Source organism: Ammospiza nelsoni, chromosome 4 (assembly GCF_027579445.1).
Source record: "Ammospiza nelsoni isolate bAmmNel1 chromosome 4, bAmmNel1.pri, whole genome shotgun sequence".
NCBI classification, from domain to species: Eukaryota; Metazoa; Chordata; class Aves; order Passeriformes; family Passerellidae; genus Ammospiza; species Ammospiza nelsoni.
The window spans coordinates 7754724-7777879 of NC_080636.1; the positions used below are offsets into that span (position 1 = coordinate 7754724).

The 23156-nt window shown below is 44.6% G+C and overlaps 1 protein-coding gene across 1 annotated transcript in view; it reads right to left on the bottom strand.

Moving 5' to 3' along the window:
* The window catches only part of ATRN (attractin), a 147682-nt gene that overhangs the window by 74985 nt on the left and 49541 nt on the right, over nt 1–23156 (bottom strand). The window contains exons 5-17 of the mRNA XM_059470115.1: nt 22345–22550; nt 21177–21345; nt 19743–19833; nt 18383–18626; nt 16564–16747; nt 14147–14301; nt 9736–9820; nt 7983–8203; nt 6716–6837; nt 6054–6192; nt 3945–4126; nt 1542–1758; nt 209–394 (exon numbers count right to left, since the gene is read on the bottom strand). Of these exons, the coding sequence (XP_059326098.1) occupies nt 209–394; nt 1542–1758; nt 3945–4126; nt 6054–6192; nt 6716–6837; nt 7983–8203; nt 9736–9820; nt 14147–14301; nt 16564–16747; nt 18383–18626; nt 19743–19833; nt 21177–21345; nt 22345–22550 (2201 nt within the window). The remainder of the gene's footprint in view (nt 1–208; nt 395–1541; nt 1759–3944; nt 4127–6053; nt 6193–6715; nt 6838–7982; nt 8204–9735; nt 9821–14146; nt 14302–16563; nt 16748–18382; nt 18627–19742; nt 19834–21176; nt 21346–22344; nt 22551–23156) is intronic.

Here is a 23156-nt window from a genome sequence, read left to right on the forward strand (position 1 = left end):
AGGCCCATCCAGCCTGGCCTCATCCCCACCATCCTGGGAATGTCCAACACACCCCTCAGGGCTCTCCATGGGCAGGAGCCTCTGGGTGGAGCAGGGTGCTCCAAGGCCCACCCAGCCTGGCCTCGTTCCTCCATCCTGGGAATGTCCAACACACCCCTCAGGGCTCTCCACGGCCTGTCCCCCACCCCAGCCCAGCACCGTGACTCACGGGGACAGCTGCTCATGGTGTACCACTCCATGCACTGCCCGTAGGGGAAGGAGGCCACGTAGGCGTTGGAGTCCACACACTGCTGCATGTTGCTGCACCACATGCACTCGGAGCTGCCGCTGGTGCACTCGGCGCAGGCGGCGCGCAGCGCGCACGGCGTGCGGCACTGCTTGGCGCTGTGGTTGGCTGTGGGGAGGACAGCATCAGAGCTCTGCCAGGAACAACCGTGCCCTGCTCCCGCTGGGAATGGACCTAGGGACCATCCCATCCCAGCCCAGCCCAGCCCTGCCATGGCAGGCACACCTCCCTCTGCCCCACCAGGGTGCTCCCAGCCCAGTGTCCAGCCTGGCCGGGACATTGCCAGGGATCCAGGGGCAGCCACAGCTGCTCTGGGCATGGAGCAGTGGTCTATTTTTCTCTGCAGTTCTGCTGATGCATTCCCTAGTTACCCTCCCCAGCAAAGTGCAGGGCAGAGCCCTGTTTTACATGAGCTCACAGGCACATGCTTTAAGTGATTAGATCAGTTCCAGACATCAAACAAGCACTGAACTAACTCAGCAGTTTGTACTCTGAGCCAATGCTTTAAGTTTTGCTTCAAGTGACTGTTCTCAGACCATAAAAGCCAGCACAAAGCTTAAACCCAAGTGCTGCAAGTGAAAACATAGAGTATTTGAGATCAGGTTCCACATTCAGGATTCGCATCCTACTCTTCCACAAAGAATGATTTCAACTGCTGCAGTGTACTTAATTTTTTTTTTTAATCAACCAACTTCCCTAACACTTAAAGAGGCATTAATTGGTATTCAGAAATGATCAGCTACAATGGAGAATTAACAGACCAAGCCATCTGAAAAGATATGCAGTTTCAATAAAGCTGGAAGACTTTTCCCAAAAGCAAATAGATTGTTTTTTTCAAAGTTCTCATATCTCCAAAGTGTCTTGGCCAATTAATTTCAAACTTTGATAAAATCCTCCTCTGGCTACATAGCAGGGGAGGAGAAAAAGGGGAATTCAATCAGAAAGTTACTATTAATTTTTTATTTCTTTGAAACAGGAGAATGCTGCATACCATAATTACCCTAAATGTCACATGTAGGTATGCAATTAAGAAAAAAAAATAATTAAAATAATGTACTTCAAATATTTTACAGTTAACAGCGTAAATAGTGAGCTATTTTTAAAATTTCTATTTCCTGCATGAAATACATACACAAGACTCTTGTTCAGAAGTATTTTTCTTTGGCAAAGTCATAATGCAGCTGGTTCAAAATGTAACAAATTGCATTCTCTTTACCTTCCAGGAAATATAAATCAAGCAGACAGCTGCTGTTACCTGGCCTTTCACAGACAGTGCCGTTGACCTCATTGATACATGTTGCTGCCTTCAACCCCTGGTGGGAAGGCTCAGCTAAATATCCACAAAATCCAGCATCACTGGGTTCTTTGGGAAGCCACTGGACCAGGGTGTTGGTGAAGGGGGACATGTCTTCCCAGCACCAATAGGAGACATTGATTTTCCTCAGTCCAACCCATGGAGTCAAAGTTTTGGGCTAGAAATAAAGAAGCAGGTCAAATCTAAAGTAGTGTTGCTGGACACAAAATTCATAATATAAAGATCCTATAAGACAACTATTTCTAGTGGCAATTTATTTTTGGCACACTTTCATTTTGGGGAGGAGCATTTGAGCTCTGTTGATATAATACATGGTTTTACTGCTAAAATAAGTAAACATCACCTACTTCAAACCGATTTTATGCACTTTTATACCCTAGAGCTGCAGGTTCCAACAACAGGGTTACAAAGCATATCATGCTAACACCAACATATTTTATTGTTATTACTAAACATCTACACAGAGTTTACTTGAAAAAGGAGCAACTGCAAAGCAGAGTCTCCCCCAGCACAGCCACCAGTGCTCCAAGCCCCAGTGTCCAACCTGGCCTTGGGCACTGCCAGGGATCCAGGGGCAGCCACAGCAAATCTGGGCACCATATGCCAGGGCCTGCCCTCACAGGGAACAATTCCCTGCCCTCACAGGGAACAATTCCCAATTCCCAAGTTCCCATCCAGCCCTGCCCTCTGGCACTGGGAGCCATTCCCTGTGTTCCTGTCCCTGCAGGCCTTGTCCCCAGTCCCTCTGCAGCTCTCCTGGAGCCCCTGCAGGCCCTGCCAGGGGCTCTGAGCTCTGCCTGGAGCCTTCCCTTCTCCAGGGGAACATTCCCAGCCCTGCCAGCCTGGCTCCAGAGCAGAGGGGCTCCAGCCCTGCAGCAGCTCCGGGGCCTCCTCTGGGCTCTCTGCAGCAGCTCCACGTCCTCCTGCTGTTGGCCCCAGGGCTGGGGCAGCTCTGCAGGTGGGCTCTCACCTGAGGGAGGGGCACAGGGACACAATTCCCACCTTGCCTTTGCCATCAGCCCAGGGCTGGCCTCACCTGAGGGAGGGGCACAGGGACAGAGTCCCCCCTCCCCTGCTGCCCATGCTGGGATCAGCTCAGGATACACTTTCCCACCTTATAAGCATTCTATCCTAATATCCATTAAAACAGGCTCCTAGTCTCTTTAGGCTCACTTTTCAAAGGACTCTGTAGGTGGAAAAAGAACCCTGTAAATTAACAATTCCTTTTTACACTGTGTAAAAATTTAAACACTATGAGGGAAGGGCTACCATGTGTCTTCAGAAATTGACTCTACAGTCAGCTACTGGAATATCCAGAAACACCTGGAGCTGTCAGAATCATGTATTTTTTACAGTATCCCAGGCTTGGATTCCTCATTCTACAAAAGATTTAATGAACAATCTTGCTTAAACTGCACCCTACCTTTCCTTGGCTAAATTGACTCCCCTCTAAAACACTGTAAATGTTGAAACTCCACTTTAAAATTACAAAGGGTATCAAGGCAGGGAATGTTCTTGTTTTAACAGGGGAATATTTCTCTTAAGTACTGAAGCATGTTCTCTCTTGAAAAAAAGCAATCCTATTGCCTCCAACCTCATTTTTCCTAGAGAGAATTCTCCTCACAGTGGCCTCTGAGACCCAGGAGTTGTTATTCTGACGTGCCATCAGGCCGCAGCAGCTTTCCAGGCAAATCCAGGATTTTAGAAGAGATGCACAGCATCATTCTTTGTTAGGAATGTAGGTTTGTAGCACCACCTACACAACCTGCCCTGAACATCTCCCTTCTTCACCCAGGGACTGGAAAAAATATGTATTTCTTTCACTGATGCACGAAGAGGGAAAAATTCCAATTCACATCTCCCCGGGGCTGACAGAAAAGCACCTGCCACTAAATGACACCCAAATAATGCCCAATAAGCCAAGCAGCTCTGTGGAGTGAGAAGGTGACATTTTAAACAGCAGCTTCTCTGAGTGCAGTAAATAACACTTTACATTAAACACCTCCAGTGCCCCAAAGGGGCTTTTATTTATCAAATATTGTGCACAGACCAGCAGAGGGCTCCTGCTGCAGTCCAGTATTCCACCCGGGAAATGCAGGTGTGATTTCAGCACAGAAAGTGATCCCTGTAAGGAACTGTGTATGTTTATGTTTATCCTTTCCATTTACATTCTCTACAATTTCAGCTCAGAAGCACCCAGAGGGTACACTTAATTTCAAAAGAAAATCAGTTGGTTTTGGTTAAGAGGCATTTCCATTGTGTACAGAGCACACAATACTCCAGCAAGGACTTCTCCACAGCCACAGTTTTATAACACAAGGGACGGACAAGAGAGGCACTCACTGAAGACTGAATCTTCTGCAGCTCCTTCAGAACAAATTCCACCTTCTTCTGGGTAGTGAGAGAAGCCAGTAAAGCACCGTTGGACCTACAGGACAGTTTGGCATGATCATAGTTCTCCTTGGCGTTGGTGATCCTCAGGCAGGAGTTGCCAACCAAATGCCAGTTTGTTCCGCAGATGTTTTCTGGGGGACAAGGAGGGGAAAGAAACTAAACCCAGAGGCAAAGGTGACCTTCCAAAACAATCAAGGTAGTGAAAAAACCATTAATAAACATAAGCCCGGGTGGGAAAGGAGCCAGTGGCCCCCGGGCTGTGCCAGCTCTGTGGTGCCAGCAGGGCCAGGGCAGTGCCACAGTGTCCCTGTGCTGGCACTGCCGGGGCACCTCCAGTGCTGGGGCAGCTCTGGAGAGCCCTGGAGGGGCTGGAGCATGGCCAGGGCAGGGACAGAGCTGCCTGGGAAGGGGCTGCAGAATCCCTGAGGGAGCTGGGAAGGGGCTCAGCCTGGAGCAAAGGAGGCTCAGGGGGCCCTTGTGGCTCTGCACAGCTCCTGCCAGGAGGGCACAGCCAGGGGGAGTCGGGGTCTGCTCCCAGGGAGGAGGGGAAACGCCCTTAACTTGTTCCAGGAGAGGATTAGGTTGTGTAACAGGAAAAATTTCTTCCCTGGATTTGTTGCCAAGCATTGGAAGAGGCTGCCCAGGTCAGTGGTGGAGTCCCCACCCCTGGAAGTGTTCAGAAAATGAGCAGACATGGCCCTTAGTGCTGTGGCTTAGGGCTATGGTGAGGCTGGGGCAGAGGTTGATGATGATGATGATCTTGGAGGTATTTTCCAGCCTTAATGATTCTATGACCCCTACCACTAAGAAATACCCACAGCCCCATCCCAAGGCAGTATGACTTAGAGGTGTGCTGAGAAGTGTTGATACATAACACTATTAGAGGAGAAGGAAATCTGTTCAGGGGAGCTGAAGTCTGACATCAGCATTCGTACGTAATCAAAGCACCTATTACAATGTTGTACAGTAAAATAGTTGTAGGAGAAAGAGGGGAAAAAAACTGAATTTGTATTTTGTTGATGTCTTAAAGACACCTACTCACCCACACTTGTCAGGGGACCTTTTGGCAGGAGAGGGTTGTTGTGCTAATCCTGTCCACAGCACCGACTTCCAGGATTAATCCCTGCTTCAACTGGAGCACAACCTCACTACTGAAGAACTCCTTACACTTTGTGATTAATTATTTCCCTTGCAGAAAAAAACCTGATGGGCATTTCCAATGTGAATTCAGACTTAACAGATGGAAAAGCTCTCAGGTGTCAATTTTTCAGATGATCTTTTTACACATATGATCAGATCATCCCCTTTTCTATATCAAATAAAACAGGCTCCTAAAAGATGTTTTTCTCACTTTCAAAGATGAGATGTTTTTCTCTTCTTTAAAGTCTCCTCTTTTTTAAACTGCTGCAGACTGGCAAACACCAGACCTGGAAATGTCCAGACCTACCCTGTCCTAGGGGAAGCCTTTCCACATCCACTAAAATGTCCTGTCTCATGGGTTTTCTCCCCTTTCTCTATATTTTATTACCTACAAATGTTAATCGCTGAAGATCCCGTATTTCTCTCCCAGTCATTGGGATAAAAAAAAATTACCGCAAGGGAACTAATAACCAGCTCCTGTAAGCTCCACTGGAAGCACTCTAATAGGAGAATTTTCCTTAAACACTTCAGGTCTTACTTGCCTCATTTGTCCAGTATGTGCCATTATGCTTTTGCACAATTTTAGTTTCTAAATTAAATAGCATGCATTATTAAATCTAATATCTTGCAGAAGCCTATTATCAACAGCTTTTATCAAATGAAAAGGGAGAGATGACATAGAGCCTAATAATTATACGTGTGATCATAGTCCTCTTCAGACAACTGGGAATGAAAAATATTCCAGCAGACCTGCTGGATTTACTACAAATTCAATGTCATACCAAAGCTGTTATGATTAAACAGCACTATTTGCTCCATCTTAACACTAAAAACTACAGATTTGGGGTTAAAACCAACAAAAATTTTTAAAAACTTGCAACAACTTTTGGAGTGGGTGAATTTGGTACTAGTACCTACCTGGCAAAGCAATGCACTCCTGATTCCTAGGTTCCCACTGACAGTTTTGATCCATGGCACAGCTTTTACAACTTGTCTTTTTGTTACAGTAATAGGCAGGATTATCCTTAGGACAATTCTCATAGGTAGTAACAGGAACCTAAAATAAATAGCACAGGTGAGACTTTTTGTGATATCCAGCCATGTGGGTTTATAACAGCCATGATTACAATACTAATATCACAGTCCAGCTCTACAAGGCAATTTATATATCCAAAAGCTGTGGAACTGGGCACAGCCTGGACTGGTTATCCAAGATATTCCCCCAAAACACTGCCTGACATGTTTTCTGTACTAAAGCTTTTACAAGAGGGCTATTTTGTTTTTTTCTAGGGGAAGCCCTATTGATATCAAACCCAAAATGTGATTAATGAATAATCATATCACGGTGAAACCTCCAACTCTTCCCCTGCCCACAGCCATCCTCCTAAATTCATTGTAAAATACCATGCAAAACCCTTGGATCAAATTGAAAAAATTCAAACATGTAGCACTTTTGAGCTAGATATGCACTGGGAATAACAAAACAGGGATCATAACACTGACAGATGGAAATGTGGACATTTGCTATTCCAAAGGGTAAATTTAAATGAGGGAAGTGTTAAGAGCCATTACGCCATTACCTGTTCCTCTGTGCAGTTGTTGTGTGCTGGGATACACTGGTCAGAACACCACTGACAGCTGTTTGTGTTGGCTGTGCAGCTGTAGCAGTCTGTAATCTGATCACATTTTTCATTGTCTACAGCTATTAAAGAAAAAAACCTGCATGACCAAAAACAGGCATTTCCTGACAGAGCTCTAAGAACTTGATTATTTACAGCAAAAGACACAACCAAATAGCAGTGCCTGCAGATTTTCTGTTAGCAACTAAAATCAGGTACTTTCATGTATTTGAACTGATAGAAGATTGCTTTTATTTACAGCAGCAATCATTTTTAGTGCCCAAGGAGCCCTAAAACACACCACCAGAAAATAATGCACCAAGACATGGAAGCACAGGTTAATGCCCAGGGAAGTGATGCCAGAGGATATCCACAGGGACAGTGGCCATCCCCCAGCACAGGCCCATCTTCCTGCAAGCCTGGCTTTCAAGTGGAATGTGAAGCTCGAACTTTTCATTCATCTTTCCAATTATTTATTGCCTGTGTTTTGTGAAAATTTACTGTGCATTGGGAGCCCAGCAAGGCAATGTCTCCTTACATCAGTTTCTATTAAATAATTAAAGGCTGCACATCTGTTACAGAATCAAGGGCTGTATAATGAATGTATCAGGATAAAGTTGTTTAAAATTATCCTAAGGGGAAACACAGGAATCAGATCTTAAAACATGAATTGATTTTATCTGCCTCTATACATAGAATCATAGAATCCCAAAATGGTTTGGGTTGGAAGGGACCTTAAAGATCATCTGGGACCAATCCCCTGCCAAAAAAACAAAGTAACTTTTCCTAAAGCAGTATCCCTGCTGTCTCTTTTGAAGAGTACAGGATAACTCCATCAGATCCAGATGCCCTTCCTTGCCCCATGGTGCTCTTCAGCCAATTCTTGGCTCTCACAAAGTCAATTGTTGGAGCAAACATTTACAGAATGATGGTCCAGGCTTGGTTCTTGGCTGGTGATGCTTGTTAGGGATAGAAAAGCAAGTACAAGCAGCAGGGTAGGAAAAAGCTCTCATGAACAAGCAGCTTCAGGAGAAGGAGATAGAAACACTTCCACATCTCCATGACCCCTGGCCAGAGGAAAGGCTGCCAGGACACATGGAAGCCCAACCACAGCCCCCCGTGTAAAACCTGACCTTGGAATGGCACACAATTAACACAGGAGGAGTTTGGAAGGAGAAAAAGCCTGCCCACCTTCCAGAAAAGGGAACAGAAAGAAGGAGACACCTACCTGGCTTGGGAGGACAGTCTTCCAAGACCTTTTGCTGCTGCGCCAGTGTTGCATTTTCCCAGGGGATGCAGCGGGGAGGGCGCAGAGCCCACACACACCTGACCCCGGGGCCAGCCCCCAGGCAGGACAACTCGTTGCCAAAAGCCTCACATCTCTCAGGTGTGAACTTCAGGATGTCATTCAGGAGGAGGCTGTTGAAGCCTCCAAACACATACATGGTGCTGGACAACATGGAAGCAAAGAGAGAAAAACTCACAGCTGTTTTCATGAACAGAGCACTGCTCCAGTAAATGGGATTTAAGGTCTGAGAAAGTGTTTTATTACATGCCCGCATATATAAATCCAAATAAATAGCTCTTGGTTAAGGGAGGCACTAAAGAAAAGGTCAGACAAATTTCACTGTTTCGGAGAAGCCAGAGAGACTCAACACAGAGTCAAAGCTACTCAAGGTCATCAAACTATCTCCCCCTCCAGCCAAAACTTTGAGGGGACCTGATCAACACGATTATACATAAAATGCTGAAAAATGTGGGATCCCCTTGTAATCCACACTGGCAAGACACAGAGGAAGGATAAAAATTGGGGAGATTCTACCACAGCACTACACCAGAGTTTAGAAACTGTGACAAAACAATTTGTTGCTGTCACTCTCTCTGCTCCTCTGTAAGAAAACCACACTTGGCGTGTCTGGTAACAACTGAGCAGAGTCACTGTGTCAACTAAAAAACCCAAAACAACCCCCATTCCAATAATTTGTACGGAGAGGAGTGGGAGATTTCAAACCTCCTTCAGTATCCCAGCTGCACCAAAAAAAACTAAATTTTAACGGTTACACAAAAACATCACACAAAAATTCTCTGTGCATCTGTGTCTGTCAATGCACCTTTAAAAATATGGTGAAGAAGGGCCAAGGCAGCTGAAAAGAGAAGTTCTGGTTAAATCTTAAGTAGTTGTATTATGATTTTCATTCTATTTTAGAACTCCTATGAAATAAATTTCTCAAACTTGGTTGCACTGATCCAATAACAGCTGTTCATCTGGAAGCAGGGATATCACTACAGGCTGTAAGGCCTAACAGCCAAAATCTCACCTAAGATTTCACCCAAATACTGAACATCATGTGCCTGAGGAAGAGCAGCCCCACAGGAAAAGGTGTGTAAAGTGAAACACAGACAAATTTTAAAAAGCATGAGGGAAATTCAGATTTGGAAATAAATGTTGTCAGTGCAGCTAAGAAAGAGGTGTGAAATACATTGAAATGCACAATTATTAAATAACTAAAAAATAGAAATATATATAAAAATAATGACAAAAAAAATCAAATTATTGAAAAAACTAAGTGAGCTGGGACAGTTTAGCCCAGTACAGAAGGGCTGATAGGAACAGCTGAATACTAAAGGTATTACAAGAGTGAAGATCTGAAAACTTTCAGAGACTCACAGAATGGTTTGGGTGGGAAGGAACCTTAAATCCCACCTCTTTCCACTCCCTGTCATGGGCAGGGACACCTTCCACTAAGCCAGGCTGCTCCAAACCCCATCCAACCTGGTCTGGGACCCTTCCAGGGATGGGGCAGCCCAAAGCTCCATGGACAAGGGGGTTTGTGCCAGACCCTCAGCCTGTGCTGCAGCTCCTCATCCACTGGTGCCCATCCCCTACAGAACACCTGTGCCCAAAGCCCCAGAACACCTGTGCCCTCACCTGTTGTAGAGCACAGCAGTGCCCATTCCCTACAGAACACCTGTGCCCTCACCTGTTGTACAGCACAGCAGAGTGCCCAAACCTGTTGACATCATGGTGCAGAGCCGGGCGAGGCAGCACAGACCATCGATCACAGGCTGCAAGTGAAAAAAGCCATTTCAGAAATGTTTCTCTGGACAATGAAAAGACAATTCACAAAGCAGTTTCTTCCTGAGAGATCCCCAGGCACCTGAGATCCTTCAGCAAAGGCCCTGAGGGGCTGGACAGGCCCTGGCCCTGCCCCTGCCCTGACCAGGGCAGGAACAGAGCTGGGAAGGGGCTGCAGAATCCCTGAGGGAGCTGGGAAGGGGCTGCAGAATCCCTGAGGGAGCTGGGCAGGGGCTCAGCCTGGAGCAAAAGAGGCTCAGGGGCCCTTGTGGCTCTGCACAGCTCCTGCCAGGAGGGCACAGCCGGGGGGTCGGGCTCTGCTCCAGGGAACAGGACAAGAAGAAACTGTTTTTTCCTCCTTTACTAGTAGGATTTTTCACCATGTAACAAGTTCTGGTTTTATCTGTTTATACATGAATTATTTGTAGTTTTGCCCCAAACCAGTATCACTGAGAACAGAGGCTTATCTTTTTTTTACTTTTTCCATTGCCATTATGTTCCTAGAGGGCAGATATCCATGTTTTTAAAAATATTTTTCACTCATCATAGCTTAAAGATTTGTGGCTGTTTTTCTCTTTTAATACAATGTTAGATTATTCCATCTTTTTCTATTAGCATAAAATTTGTAAGTTCTGCTCCATTTTTCACTTGGTTTCTCAGGTAATTTTTTTCTTTGGGCAGTATGGGAGAAAAAAAAACAAATTAAGAAACATCTAACCCACTGAGCAAAGGAACAGAAGTAGGAAAAGTCAGTCCAATTCATAACACTTAAACTTCATAAAGGGAATGGATCACCTTGGGGGCCAATATCCCAGAGGCACTTGGATGCAATTTATGCAATTAAGACAGAAAAGTCAATCTTCTGTAAAGATCTACAGGGCCCTCAAATACTCCTAAGACTCTTTAATATCCTAAGACTCTTTAATATGAGATAGAACCATTGAGTAGTGGTGTGACCCTCTGGAAAAAAAAGCCCACAAACCAAACTAGCCCATGGATAAACTGAAAGGGCAAAAAACCCCAAAGTTTTATTTTTTTACTAAATTTAATTGGAGAATTTTTGGATAAAACAACAGATGCAGAGCAATTTTGTTCAAGAATGCTGATAAAAAAAATACAGAAGACAAAGATTTAGTACTTTGATAAATTGTGAATTTGGAATTCATTTTTACATGTCATTTGCTCCATCTTCAAAGAATTTAACCTAACCCAGCACCACTTCCAAGCTAAATATGACAGTTCCAATTTTTAATAGAAGACTTCAGAAAAATTGGACAGCAATTTGCAACTTTTTAGCCATCAAGTTATGTGTTATGTGAGGCCAAGAAAAATGTTTTTCTAGATTAATAGAAGGCCTGGAATATTTTGGTTTCTAAGCTTCTTTGCCATTTTTAACCAGAGATCAAATATTGGAGAAACCAAGTAATTCTGAGACTACCAAGAATCTTCTCCTTCCTGACTTAACCTAAAACTTAAAATGCTGGGATTTATGAAATACACTCTTCAAACAGAACATATCAGCTACAAAACCATCCAGCCTGTGCTTGTCATCAGAATCAGAATTTTCATGGGGTAAATAGAAAAGTTTTCGTTTCTCTTCTGTAGGGAGAAAAGATCAATTTAAAAGCACCACCTTTACCTAAGTAGCGGGTGGAGGATTAAGTGAGGCATTTTTCCACACAAAGCTGCTGCAGAGCAGGAAACCTTGACAAAGGCCAGAGAGACCAATTTTGGGGATAGGAAGAGCTAATTGGCCATTTCAGTGTGCAGAAAATAGGGAAAATACTGAGAGACAGCTCTGCCCAAGTGCTCACCCAACCCAAATGTCAACAGTCCAAAGGCTTGTGCTGAGAATGGAGAATAACACATGCACACAGCTGGACTGTTATCCTGAAACCTTCCCAAACTAGGCAGCACCTGGACAATTTGAATTTAATATGCCCCAAGCTGGTCAAGTAGAGGATAAGGGACAAGAAGCAGTCAAGAATTTTTATTGCTCACCCCCAGCACACATCTCAGTGCAAGCTGTTAGCATTGCCCCACACAGAAAAAAGGTTTTATGTCCTCCCAATACTCAGTGCATGTGCTCTGATTACTTGGAAATTTGAGGAGGGAAAACCAGAAAAAATTGATGATGTAAATAAAATTAGTTACTACCAAAATAAGCTTTAATGACAAAGGTTAAGGAGAAGACCTGGCTTTGAAGCATTTTTTTCAGATTGGATTTAATTCCACTTCTCCCCAGTCTTCCAACCATCACTGTGATTAATATCAATCATGATGGCTAATCATGAAGATGTAAAAAATTAGCAAACCAGGCAGAGAGTATACTATAAAAGTAGGGAATAAAGACAATTATTAAGCCTCTTCACTGAAGTCTCTCAGTATCAACTGGCCTTGCCTTGGGAACATTGAGGGTTAGATAACAGGGGAGTTATATGGGCTTACTCCCATGGAGACCAACAGGAGCATGACCAGGGTCATTAATTGCTGCACAGATCATGCATGAAGAACCACTGAAAAGGCATTTCTGCTGTGACACAAGTGATGGGCCACCACCCTAATGCTTCCCTAATCACACAGGATAAGGGAAATCATGCACAATGGCTCCTGCAATGAAGAGAACAGAAGTGGCCTCATTTCTGGAAAAGAAAAAAAAAAAAAAAAAAAGCTGCTCCTTTCAGGCTGAGAATCTCTTCTCTACGGAATGAGGGGACTCAAGAACACCTCTCACCCACCATGTGAGGTAAAACCAATACAAGCTCCCACACATGAGTGTATATCTGGTAAGAACTGGGGACGTTGACTACATCACTCATGTCATGTAGCATGTCACCTAAACCTGAACATCATTATTGGCATATTTTGTCAAATTAATGCAATTTGTGTTTTACACCTGACAGAGGGTTCAATAGGTCAGGGCAGATAGCAGAATGTAGAAAGAAAATCTATCACAGTTGCTACCAAAGTTTTAAAAAAAAATCAAACTGTTTATGACTACCACAGAATGACAAATTACTCTGGGCTGGATGGCACCTTAAAACAATCTCATTCCAGCTCTGAGCCATGGGCAGGAACACTTTCCACTAGACCAAGCTGCTCCAAGCCCCATCCAACCTCGTCAAATACCTCATTTTAACTCCTCAATTAAAAAAAAAATCAAAATAAGCTAAAAAAAATCAAAATAATGCTAGCTAGGAGCACACAAAGATTCCAGAGAGATGTAGCTAGAAATCACAGGAGGCACGATGGAATGACTGCTATAACAGAAAGCAAAAGAGCACAAGGATACCAAACCCTGATGGCCCAAGTATTCTGTTGCATTTTCCTCTCACAAACCAGGAATGAGATCTTGGTGGACAGTCACTTGGATATTTCAGGTTTACAGGACTATTTCAGGGAAGCCACATTCAGGGCATTCTGAGAGCAAAAGGCGAATGTCAGAGTACAGAAGGGCGTTTTTCCCCAGTGTGAATTATCTGTGTATGTACCTTCTTTTATGTAATTTCACCTCTTCCTTCCTTGTTCTTCTTAAACTCAGTCTCTGGAATCCAAATCCACAAATAAATGCTGCCCTCTCCTGGCCACTGAAACTCAGCAAGTGCAACCTAATAACTTGGCTTTCTGATTGAATAAGGCAGTGCACTGCACAGGTGGAGTTTCAGCAGGATCTAGTGCTTGTAACTGTCCTAAGAACTTGAATTTTTGACACATCATAGATTAAAACACAATCAAAAGATCAGAACAGACTTATGGCTGAGATAGCAGGACAGGAAACAGCCTCAAGTTGAGCCAGGGAAGATGTAGATTAGACATCAGGAAGTATTTTTTCATGCAAAGGGTTGCAAAACACTGGAATAAGCTGCTTAGGGCAGTGATGGAGTCACCATCTCTGGAAGTGTTCATAAAAACACGTGGATGTGGCACCTGAGGACATGGTTTAGTGGTAAAAATGGTAGTGGTGCTGGGTTGCCAGTTGGACTTGGTGATCTTAAAGGTATTTTCCAACCTTAATGCTTCCATGGTTTTATGATTCTGTAACAATATGCAATTTAAAACCTAATTTTTAATGCCCAAGGTTGTGTACAAACTGTTAACAAAGGAACTGCTGCTGTCTGTAATTAGACATCACTGCCCCTCACGTGCTTGGAATTCTGTAGCAAGGTTATGAGCTCCTCCAGACTGCAGATCCCTGTGCCCAGCAGCATTTGGGATAACACTCCCACCATAAACCAGCATTCTGGAGACAAACTGAGGACAGCTCCTGGGGAACAGCCAAGTGTTTGGGGGTTGTCATTATTTCTGCAAGAACTTACCGATATCATAGGCCATGAAGTCCGAAGAAAAGCACTTGGCTCCGTGGCTCATGGAGGTGTCGTTGTGAGTGTTTCCTCCAAACACCAGCATGGTCCCACTCACTATCACAGCTGTGTGCAAGTAGCGGAAAAATCGGCTGTCTTTGAGAATAGTCCTTCAGAAATAAAAATGTATCTATTAATGAGACTGCTGAGTACCTGGCAAAGGCAAAACACTCCATAAATCCAAGCTGAAGAACGCTTTGAGGGCGAGGATAGTATCTAACTACTTTTCCTAATGAGCTGATTAACAATTATATTCCACATTGTTCAATTCCACCTGTAATTTCATTCTCATCTTTCCACGTGCCTTGCCAATTTATAGGAGAAATATACCTATGAGAGCCTCTTTCCAAAGCTGTGGATCTTCAAATCATCAGTTCTTTCCCTAGGGATTCCCAAGTTTTCACACTTGTCTTTTGAACATAGTCAGCCTGGGAAGACTCCATATTTTGTAGTAACTCTGCTTTTATAGCAACACAAAGAAGTCTTTCACACTGGGCAGCACCTCTGCTCACAACTAAAAATTCTATTTTAGGAGATCTATACAGCTCCTGAAAACGAAGCCCTACAGGTTAATACCTGTACAACATGCTGGCTCATCGGAGACTAAATCATGGGAAGCACTAATCAAACTCACCACCAATCTCAACTTACATCAGTAGGACTGATGGCACTGAACACAGAGGGTCATCTTTTGGAGGATTCTCCTACTTTTCTGAGAGGATTTGTGTTGAAAGAGGGGGGACTCTGTCCCTGTGCCCCTCCCTCAGGTGAGAGCCCACCTGCAGAGCTGCCCCAGCCCTGGGGCCAACAGCAGGAGGACGTGGAGCTGCTGCAGAGAGCCCAGAGGAGGCCCTGGAGCTGCTGCAGGGCTGGAGCCCCTCTGCTCTGGAGCCAGGCTGGCAGGGCTGGGAATGTTCCCCTGGAGAAGGGAAGGCTCCAGGCAGAGCTCAGAGCCCCTGGCAGGGCCTGCAGGGGCTCCAGGAGAGCTGGAGAGGGACTGGGCACAAGGCCTGCAGGGACAGGAGCCAGGGAATGGCTCCCACTGGGAAAGGGCAGATTGGGCTGGGATCTTGGCAAGGAATTGCTGGCTGGGAGGGTGGGCAGGGGCTGGGCTGGAATTGCCAGATTTGCTGTGGCTGCCCCTGGATCCCTGGAGTGTCCAAGGCCAGGTTGGACACTGGGGCTGGGAGCACCTGGGATAGCAGAAAGTGTCCCTGCCATGGCAGGGGGTGGAATCTGTTGAGTTTTAAGGTCCCTTCCACTAGGGGACATCAAGTTGAGTGTGTGGTCATACACCTGAGGGACAGGATTTGTTCCAGAGGAAACTGGAAGAGCTCAAGAAGAAGGCCCATGGGAAGCTCATGAGATTTAACAAGGAAGAGAGGGCCTAAATCACTAAAGAATAAAAGAAAGAGTCAATGACACAAAAAAAAGGCAGAGATAGAGATGAACAAACAGTCCTACACTCTCCACTTGTTCAACAGGGCTTGCCAGACTGACAAAATAAATGTGACAAAAGAAAATTGGTGCTGCAGGAATTTGGAAGAACAATGTCACATTTCTTAAGTTTCTGCCTACTCAGCCAGATTTGTCCACTCCGTGGTTGAAGTAGAAGATCAGATTAATCCAGAGAGGAAGTGGGGTTATTTCTGTGTATACAACTGAGTGGAAAGGAGGGGGGCTGGAAATTAGTCACTCATTACCTTCCTCATCAGTACAGACTCACAAACAGATGTTGCAGAAACACAAGCTATTTTAACACCCAATAAGAGATGTAGTGACTCAAATTTACATGTGTTAACCCAAAAGACAGTCAGGAGCCTTTAGAATCAACATTTAGAAAAACACAGAATTAAGGACAATGTATTTCATCTCTGTTGCTCCAGGCTGTGAAGTGTGGCTATAGCTTTTTAATAAAATTCACCTTTTGGCAGCAATAAATCACAGAAGATTTTAGCTTAAGAAATGAACATTTCAAGCAGTTACAGAGCCAGAAGAAAATAGGGTTATAATAGAAATTCTTTTACAGTCTTAACTGTAGAATGGATTATCACTCGCTTGACTGCAGTAAGTGCACTAATATGCACAGGCTGTATGGCTAGCAAGAAAAAAACATCAAATATTTTTCTTTTCAGCTTGAATCAAACAATAGATTAAAATGGATTTCTTGGCTTGTTCACAGCCTTGATTATATTGATTATATCATTCTCTATTCATAACGGGACATAAAAACAAGAGATCCAAGAGCACAGCATCTATCCTGAAATCAGGTAGATATAAACCACTGTACCCTCATCAAATACCCATTCTCTTGTTCACTACAAACAAAACTGGCAGGGCAGTAAACAGGAAAAAGAAGAACAACAACTTACCACATGCGGGAATCCACTTCATATTTGTACAAATCATCTGCCAGCCTGTACTTGTTGGCACTGAAGGCCTTGTAACCCCCGTGGATATAGATTGATCTTGTATTTGGATCATAAACACTGCTGTGACCATATCCTCCCTGCACCAGAGCTCCGCTCGTCTGCAAGATGCTCCAGGTATTTGTCACTGAAAAACGAGTGACAAAACATGGCTCATTTCTGTCCATTAATAACTCATCAACAACATGGTGAAATAAATTGGGATTCCCCTGACTCAGATCTAGACACTGTCTCTATCACTTCACATCCAAAAATATTCCCCTTCAAAAAGTCTGTTGTCAAGGAGCATTGCCAGGTATTTTTAATTGGAGCAGAAATAGCTCTTCCACAGTAATTTTTTACATTTTGCAGACAAGATAAGTAAATGAGAAATAAAAAGTAGAGAAATAATAGATTTCATTTCAATGACATGAAAATGACAGTACTGTGACTTGATTTTGAATGGGACTCAAGAGCACTTTTACTTTTTATATATATATATAAATATATATATAAAGCCAGACAGCACTGAAGCCAAGTCTGACTGTGAAGAACACTGCAGTTAAAAACTAATATGTGATTCATGATCCTGTATCTCACTCACTAAAATAACATTGGTCTGAAGCACTTTAGACATATTATAATGGCAAGTGAAATAAAAATACCACATTACACACCAAATCTCTGTAGTAAGTGCTGAATGAAACCCTATACAATCTTCCCAACTACAGGCCAGAGCAGGCACACCAAAGGCAAAGGAAGTGAACAGTCTGCAAGATCACACATGGCAGAAACAAATCACTGCCTGGTTCTCTCTGGATTTCTCCGAAAGGAAGAGATCTTGCTCACATGGACTCCAGAGAACCAGGCTCCAGCAGATCCTCTGGATCAGCATGACTGGAGGACAAGGACAGCAGGAGCAAAGTGCAGACAGGGCCACTATTCCTGAGAATAACCAGCACACTCTTGTTGTGAACTTCCTGTGCCTAACTACAATCCTGACATGTCTGGGGAGCCAGCAATGTCTCCATTTCTGAGCTGGGTACAAGTTCAGTTTGCCTGGAAAGCCTCCTGTGCTTCTCCAGTGCTTATACTAGAACTCTCTGGATCCGAGAATCAGAGCCTGGACTACTCCAGGATATGGGGGTCAGATCCTATCAGGAATATGGGAATCCAGAAATTCAGCACCTGTTTCCCACAGCATCTGCTGCTGGGGACGTGGGTGTCAGGTTAAGCAGGTATTTGGTCTGAATTGTTACAGCCATTATTATATTTGCAGAATTAAAAAACAATTTCAGAAGTGTTTGTTTTGTCAGAGAGAGAGACGAAAACTAATCTAAATTGCTCCAGAGTTGCCCTGCTTTACCTCTCAATTACAGCTTTATATCTTTGGGACCTAACGCTGTGTATAAAGGTGGAGGCATGTGGCTGCCTGCTCACTGGGTTATACAAATCTGTTAGGTTCAACTCTTGTACATACAAACAGGAGGAGGAGAACACATTTGTCTGTGTTTTGTTATCTGAACAAGAGTCATTTAAATAACATCCAAACCAACTGATCCACTGGCAGGGCCTGACAGGAGGGCTGCCCCCCCTCCCTCCCTCACACAGGCTGTACTCCTGCACAGGAGGGCTGCCCTCCCTCCCTTTCCCTCTCACTCACACAGGTTGTACTCCTGCACAGGAGGGCTGCCCTTTCTCCCTCCCTTTCCCCCTCACTCCCACAGGCTGTACTCCTGCACAGGAGGGCTGCCCTCCCTCCCTCCCTTTCCCCCTCACTCACGCAGGTTGTACTCCTGGACGTTGCTGATGTAGCCGTAGAGGGGGCAGTGCCCGAAGAGCACCAGCATGACTGTGCTGTTGTCCCTCAGGGTCACCACGTGTGCCGAGTGCCCCACCACGGCGTACTGCTCCTTGGCGCGGGGAGCCAGCACGGCCCAGCTCTGCCGCGGGATGTGGAACACCCACAGCTGGCTGCTCACGTTCCCCGTGGCGTCCAGCTTGCCGCCGTACATGTAGATGTTATCCTGAGAGAAGGCACAGAGGGCAGGGAGTGCAGCATTAGGAAACTGCTGTTTGGGAAGCACTGGAGCTACTGGTCTGAAATTACCTAATAAACTCCCTTGGAAAGGGACTGGGGAGAAGGGATGGAGGGACAGGACACAGGGATTGGATCCCACTGCCAGAGGGCAGGGATGGATGGGATATTGGGAGTTAGGAATTGTCCCCAGGAGGGTGTGAGGCCCTGGCACAGGTGCCCAGAGCAGCTGGGGCTGCCCCTGGATCCCTGGCAGTGCCCAAGGCCAGGCTGCACATTGGGTCTGGGAGCAGCCTGGGACAGTGGGAGGTCTCTGCCTGCAGCAGGGGACTGGGACTAGATGATCTTTAAGCTCCCTTCCAGCCCAAATCATTTTGTGATTCCATGATGAATTTCCATGCTTTGAGGTTCTTCAAGTGCTCTGTTTGTGAATGACAGTGAGGAGTTTTTTGAGTACTTATGATTAAGCTTTGCCCTGGCCTGCACTGTTTGAGCTTAACAACATTACAAACCCAAAAATCAATAAAAGATCACCTCATTTCCTTTCCACAGACTTTGCTATCCTGCTCTCATATGGTCTGCACTTACAGCAAGGCACACAAGTGAGAAAGGAGGTAAAAACTGTCAAATCCACTTGCTGTGTCAGATGCTGGAAGATTAGATTCACAAATTTATTTGCAGAGCAAGTAACAAAAATCCGTAATCCCCCAGCACTGCTTTGGTGTCTTGGACAACAGAGCTCATAAAAATATTCATGTGATCTACATAAAAGGCAGCTGGGGAACTCCAGCAAACTCAGCCTCAGGCATTCTTGTCAGCACAGACAGTAAGAAGGAAATAATGGACTCACTGGCCTCAAAAAATCATCTTCAAAATCTCTGGAAAAAGGGCAAAGAAGGAGCACACAGGCAGAGACACTGCAAACTTCCCAGGAGAGCCACCCAAGGATTCCCTGGAGCACAAGGGCACAGCCTGGGCTGAGCAGGGACAAGCCTCTGAATGAGGAACACTTCTCCCAAAGCAAGGCTGACGTGGGATAAGGAGTGGGAAGCAGGAGAAAAGAAGGGAAATCAGCTGGGAAGTGAGTCTGGAGCACTGAACTTACCTTGTGCAACGCCAATGAATGACCATATCTCATCTCTACTGAGTTCACAGAGCTGTTCAGTGGAAGCCACTCTTCAGAAATGAGATCATACCTGTATAATTAAAACTGAATTACTTTCCAAGGAATAGGTATTAACGCTGAGAATATGATTGTTTGTCCTTTCTAAGATTTGGGGAAAATTATTTACCAATATAGTATGTTAGATATAATTATTTACTGAAATAATAAATCCTGCCATGATTTCAGCATGCACAAAGCTCATACAAACTACTTATGGGTTAAAAAAAAACAGTTGAACCTGCTCTGTTACTCAACATCCACAGGTTGATCTCCTTTGCCCTGTTTTCTTTTCCATACAAACCCAAGAGCTAGCTGTGACAACCCACACCACCTCTCCCTCAAAAAAGTAGGAAAACTTTACACTAAACTTAGGTAATTTGCAACTATTTGATTAGAAAAACTCTGCCAGCACTTAAAAAGCACTATTTAATTATGTCTTTGCTATTCATGCTAAAAATAACATAAACCCTCTGCCCTGAAAATGGCTTGTGGCTTTTCATTTAAAATAAGGCACTATATTTGCCAAGCTAAGGGCCTTGTGAGATAAAATCATCTCTGAGAAAGCATTCAACAAAGTCATAGGGTATCCTATTAAAAAACAAGGTGTGACTTTGGAGGAGTAAATTGTGGGTGCAACTAGCAACTGCTCTACATTTAAATGTGTGTTTTCAGCTCCTCTTCCCCTATAAGAACTATTACCTCCGGATGTGAGTGCAGAATACACAGCTCTCACTTAGGTCCATCAAAGTAAGGTACACGAGTATCTCTGGAAAAAAGTCCAGCTTTTGCCTAGATCTGCCCTAATACAATACAAAAGCTGGGGTTTTTTAAATGGACTATTTCCATGAAGTAAATTATTATTACTTTATATTTTAGTTACTGTTACATCTCCTCAAACAATTGCATAAATGCCCTCATCCTAATACCACTCCCTGTCTGGTGTCCCATCCACTGTGGATAACCATCCAGAGTCATCAGTAGGTGTTAATTAAGGAGCCAAAAACTCAAGTGACACAAACACAACATAGAGAAGGGCTAAAAAACACTGAAGCAAAATGACCCTCTTTGAATATGAGGCTAGATATAATTTAAGAGCTGGCCCAGAAATATACAGAGAATAGTTAAATGCTGACAGACACAGATGAATCAAAAGCTCCCTGAACATCAGGAACTTTATGCTTTTCTTTTCCAAAATTAGCACCCCTTAGCAAGATTTTCCCCCATCTCAAACATGAGCCTGAGTTTTTATTATGGCTGTTTTCCCTCAGAGATGAAGCACAGACCAAAGCAAAGCACGTCAGGTGGCATTTTCTAAAAATAACTCTCAAATCTAAGTTCCTATCTTTAGTTTTTATTATCTGGGTTTATACTCACGCTAAAACCTTCTGAGAGTCAGAATGATTGAAGACATAGCCTCCAACAATCCACATTTTATTGTCATGGATGACGGCTTTGTGAGATGCTCTGGCAAGTTTTGGAAGAGTGTATTCTTCCCGTTCCCAAAACGACTGGTTTGCAGGAAGAGGAATTGAACAGCCAGGACCTGGGAAAAGAAGGTTTAAAAATGGGTTTTTTCCAAAGCCTGTATTGCAGCTGGAGGTCAAACTCCTGCTAGTGCTGTAGCTGGTTGCATTTAATATGGGACTAATTCTTACATATCAGTAGGTCTTGGCAAAGCAAACATCTATGTTCGGGCCAGATCACTGCCAAGTTGGCCGTGGCTGATCAGCTCAGCTGCACATGAGAATGAGGCATTTGACATGTTCAAACGGGTCAGCTATGGCAACCAGGCTCAAATTTGCTTCAGGGGCATAGGAATGAGACCTGAAGGGATGCCTGTACACCACAGGTTAGTCCCTCTTTGGATGGTTGCTTTTAAAAGCATTTGTTAAAAACCACAGAATCACAGACTGAGATGGATTGGAAAGATCCCCTTCCACCCCCCTGCTGTGGCAGGGACACCTTCCAGAGGGTGCCCCAAGTCCCAGTGTCCAACCTGGCCTTGGACACTGCCAGGGATCCAGGGGTAGCCAGAGCTACTCTGGGCACCCTGTGCCAGGGTGTCATCACACTCACTGTAAAAAACTTCTTCCTTATATCTAATGTAAACCAGCCTAGTTTCAATTTAAAGTCATTCCCCTTTGTCCTGGCATTCCAGGCCCTTGTCCAACATCCTTCTCCAGCTCTCATGGAGGCCCTCTGGGCACTGGAAGTGGCTCTGAAGTCTCCCTGGAGCCTTCTCTTCCCCACACCCCCAGCTCTCCCAAACTGCCTCCAGAGCTGAGAGGCTGCAGCCCTTGGAGCTTCTCTGTGTCCTCCTCTCCAGCATATCCATCCATCCATCCATCCATCCATCCATCCATCCATCCATCCATCCATCCACATGAAGTGTGGTCTTTTAACTTTAAAAAGCAGGTACTCTGTTCCTAGTCAAAATGCTAATGCTGTCATGCAGAACATTCCCACGTCCTCCCAGTAAAGTGCCAGCTCCATATACAGAAAATGCATCCCCAGAGCTCTGTGTGCCCAGCAGGAGACTCACCTTGCCAGCCTGCAGAGCACACGCAGGCTCTGGAGCCGTTGAGGCTGCAGTGGCCCCGCTCCGGAGCGCCGCAGTTCCCCGGGCAGTAGGGAATGTCACAGGCCTCTCCCTTCCAGCGCTCGGCACACTCACACTGGGGGGCCAGGCTGCTGCTGTTGAGCCTGCACTCCCCCTGGCCAGAGCAGTTATTGGGACACATATTGAAACTGGGGAAAAGCACAAGGCAGCTCGTCAGGAAGGAAAGAGATTCCCAAGAATTATTAACAAAGGCAAGAGTGATGCTGAAGAAAATGAATACAAATCATTACAAACCAAGAGAGAGTCATCTGCTACCTGGTGTGATGCACCTGTAAAGATCTGTACTCTATTCCTAAAAACTGCTTCATTTCACAAGTTAAACTCGCAGCTCCTCTGAGAAAATGATCAATATGATTTTTAGCCATTTGTAAGGCAAATGACTTGCCTTAAAACACCCAACAGTAAGTGAGAACTTTCATCAGAGTGTAAGGCTGCTGTGGTGTCTGCGCAATTTATACTCAAACTGTTCACAATTAGGTGCTATTCTGGGATCTGCTTACCAAGAGAACAACTGGAGATGAAAACCAAGCCAAAGACGTGCCTAGTTTAAATAATTTCTGATTTTATAATATCTGCAACGTAGCTGAGGCAAAACCAGATATAACCTTGGTAAAGGTCCAAATTTTGAGAACATAATATTTTCCAGACTCCAGTATTTGCTGGTGTATCAACCAGAATAATTCACAGATGGGAATTAGTACCCATATTCTCACTGTCACTGGCTCCAAGGCAAT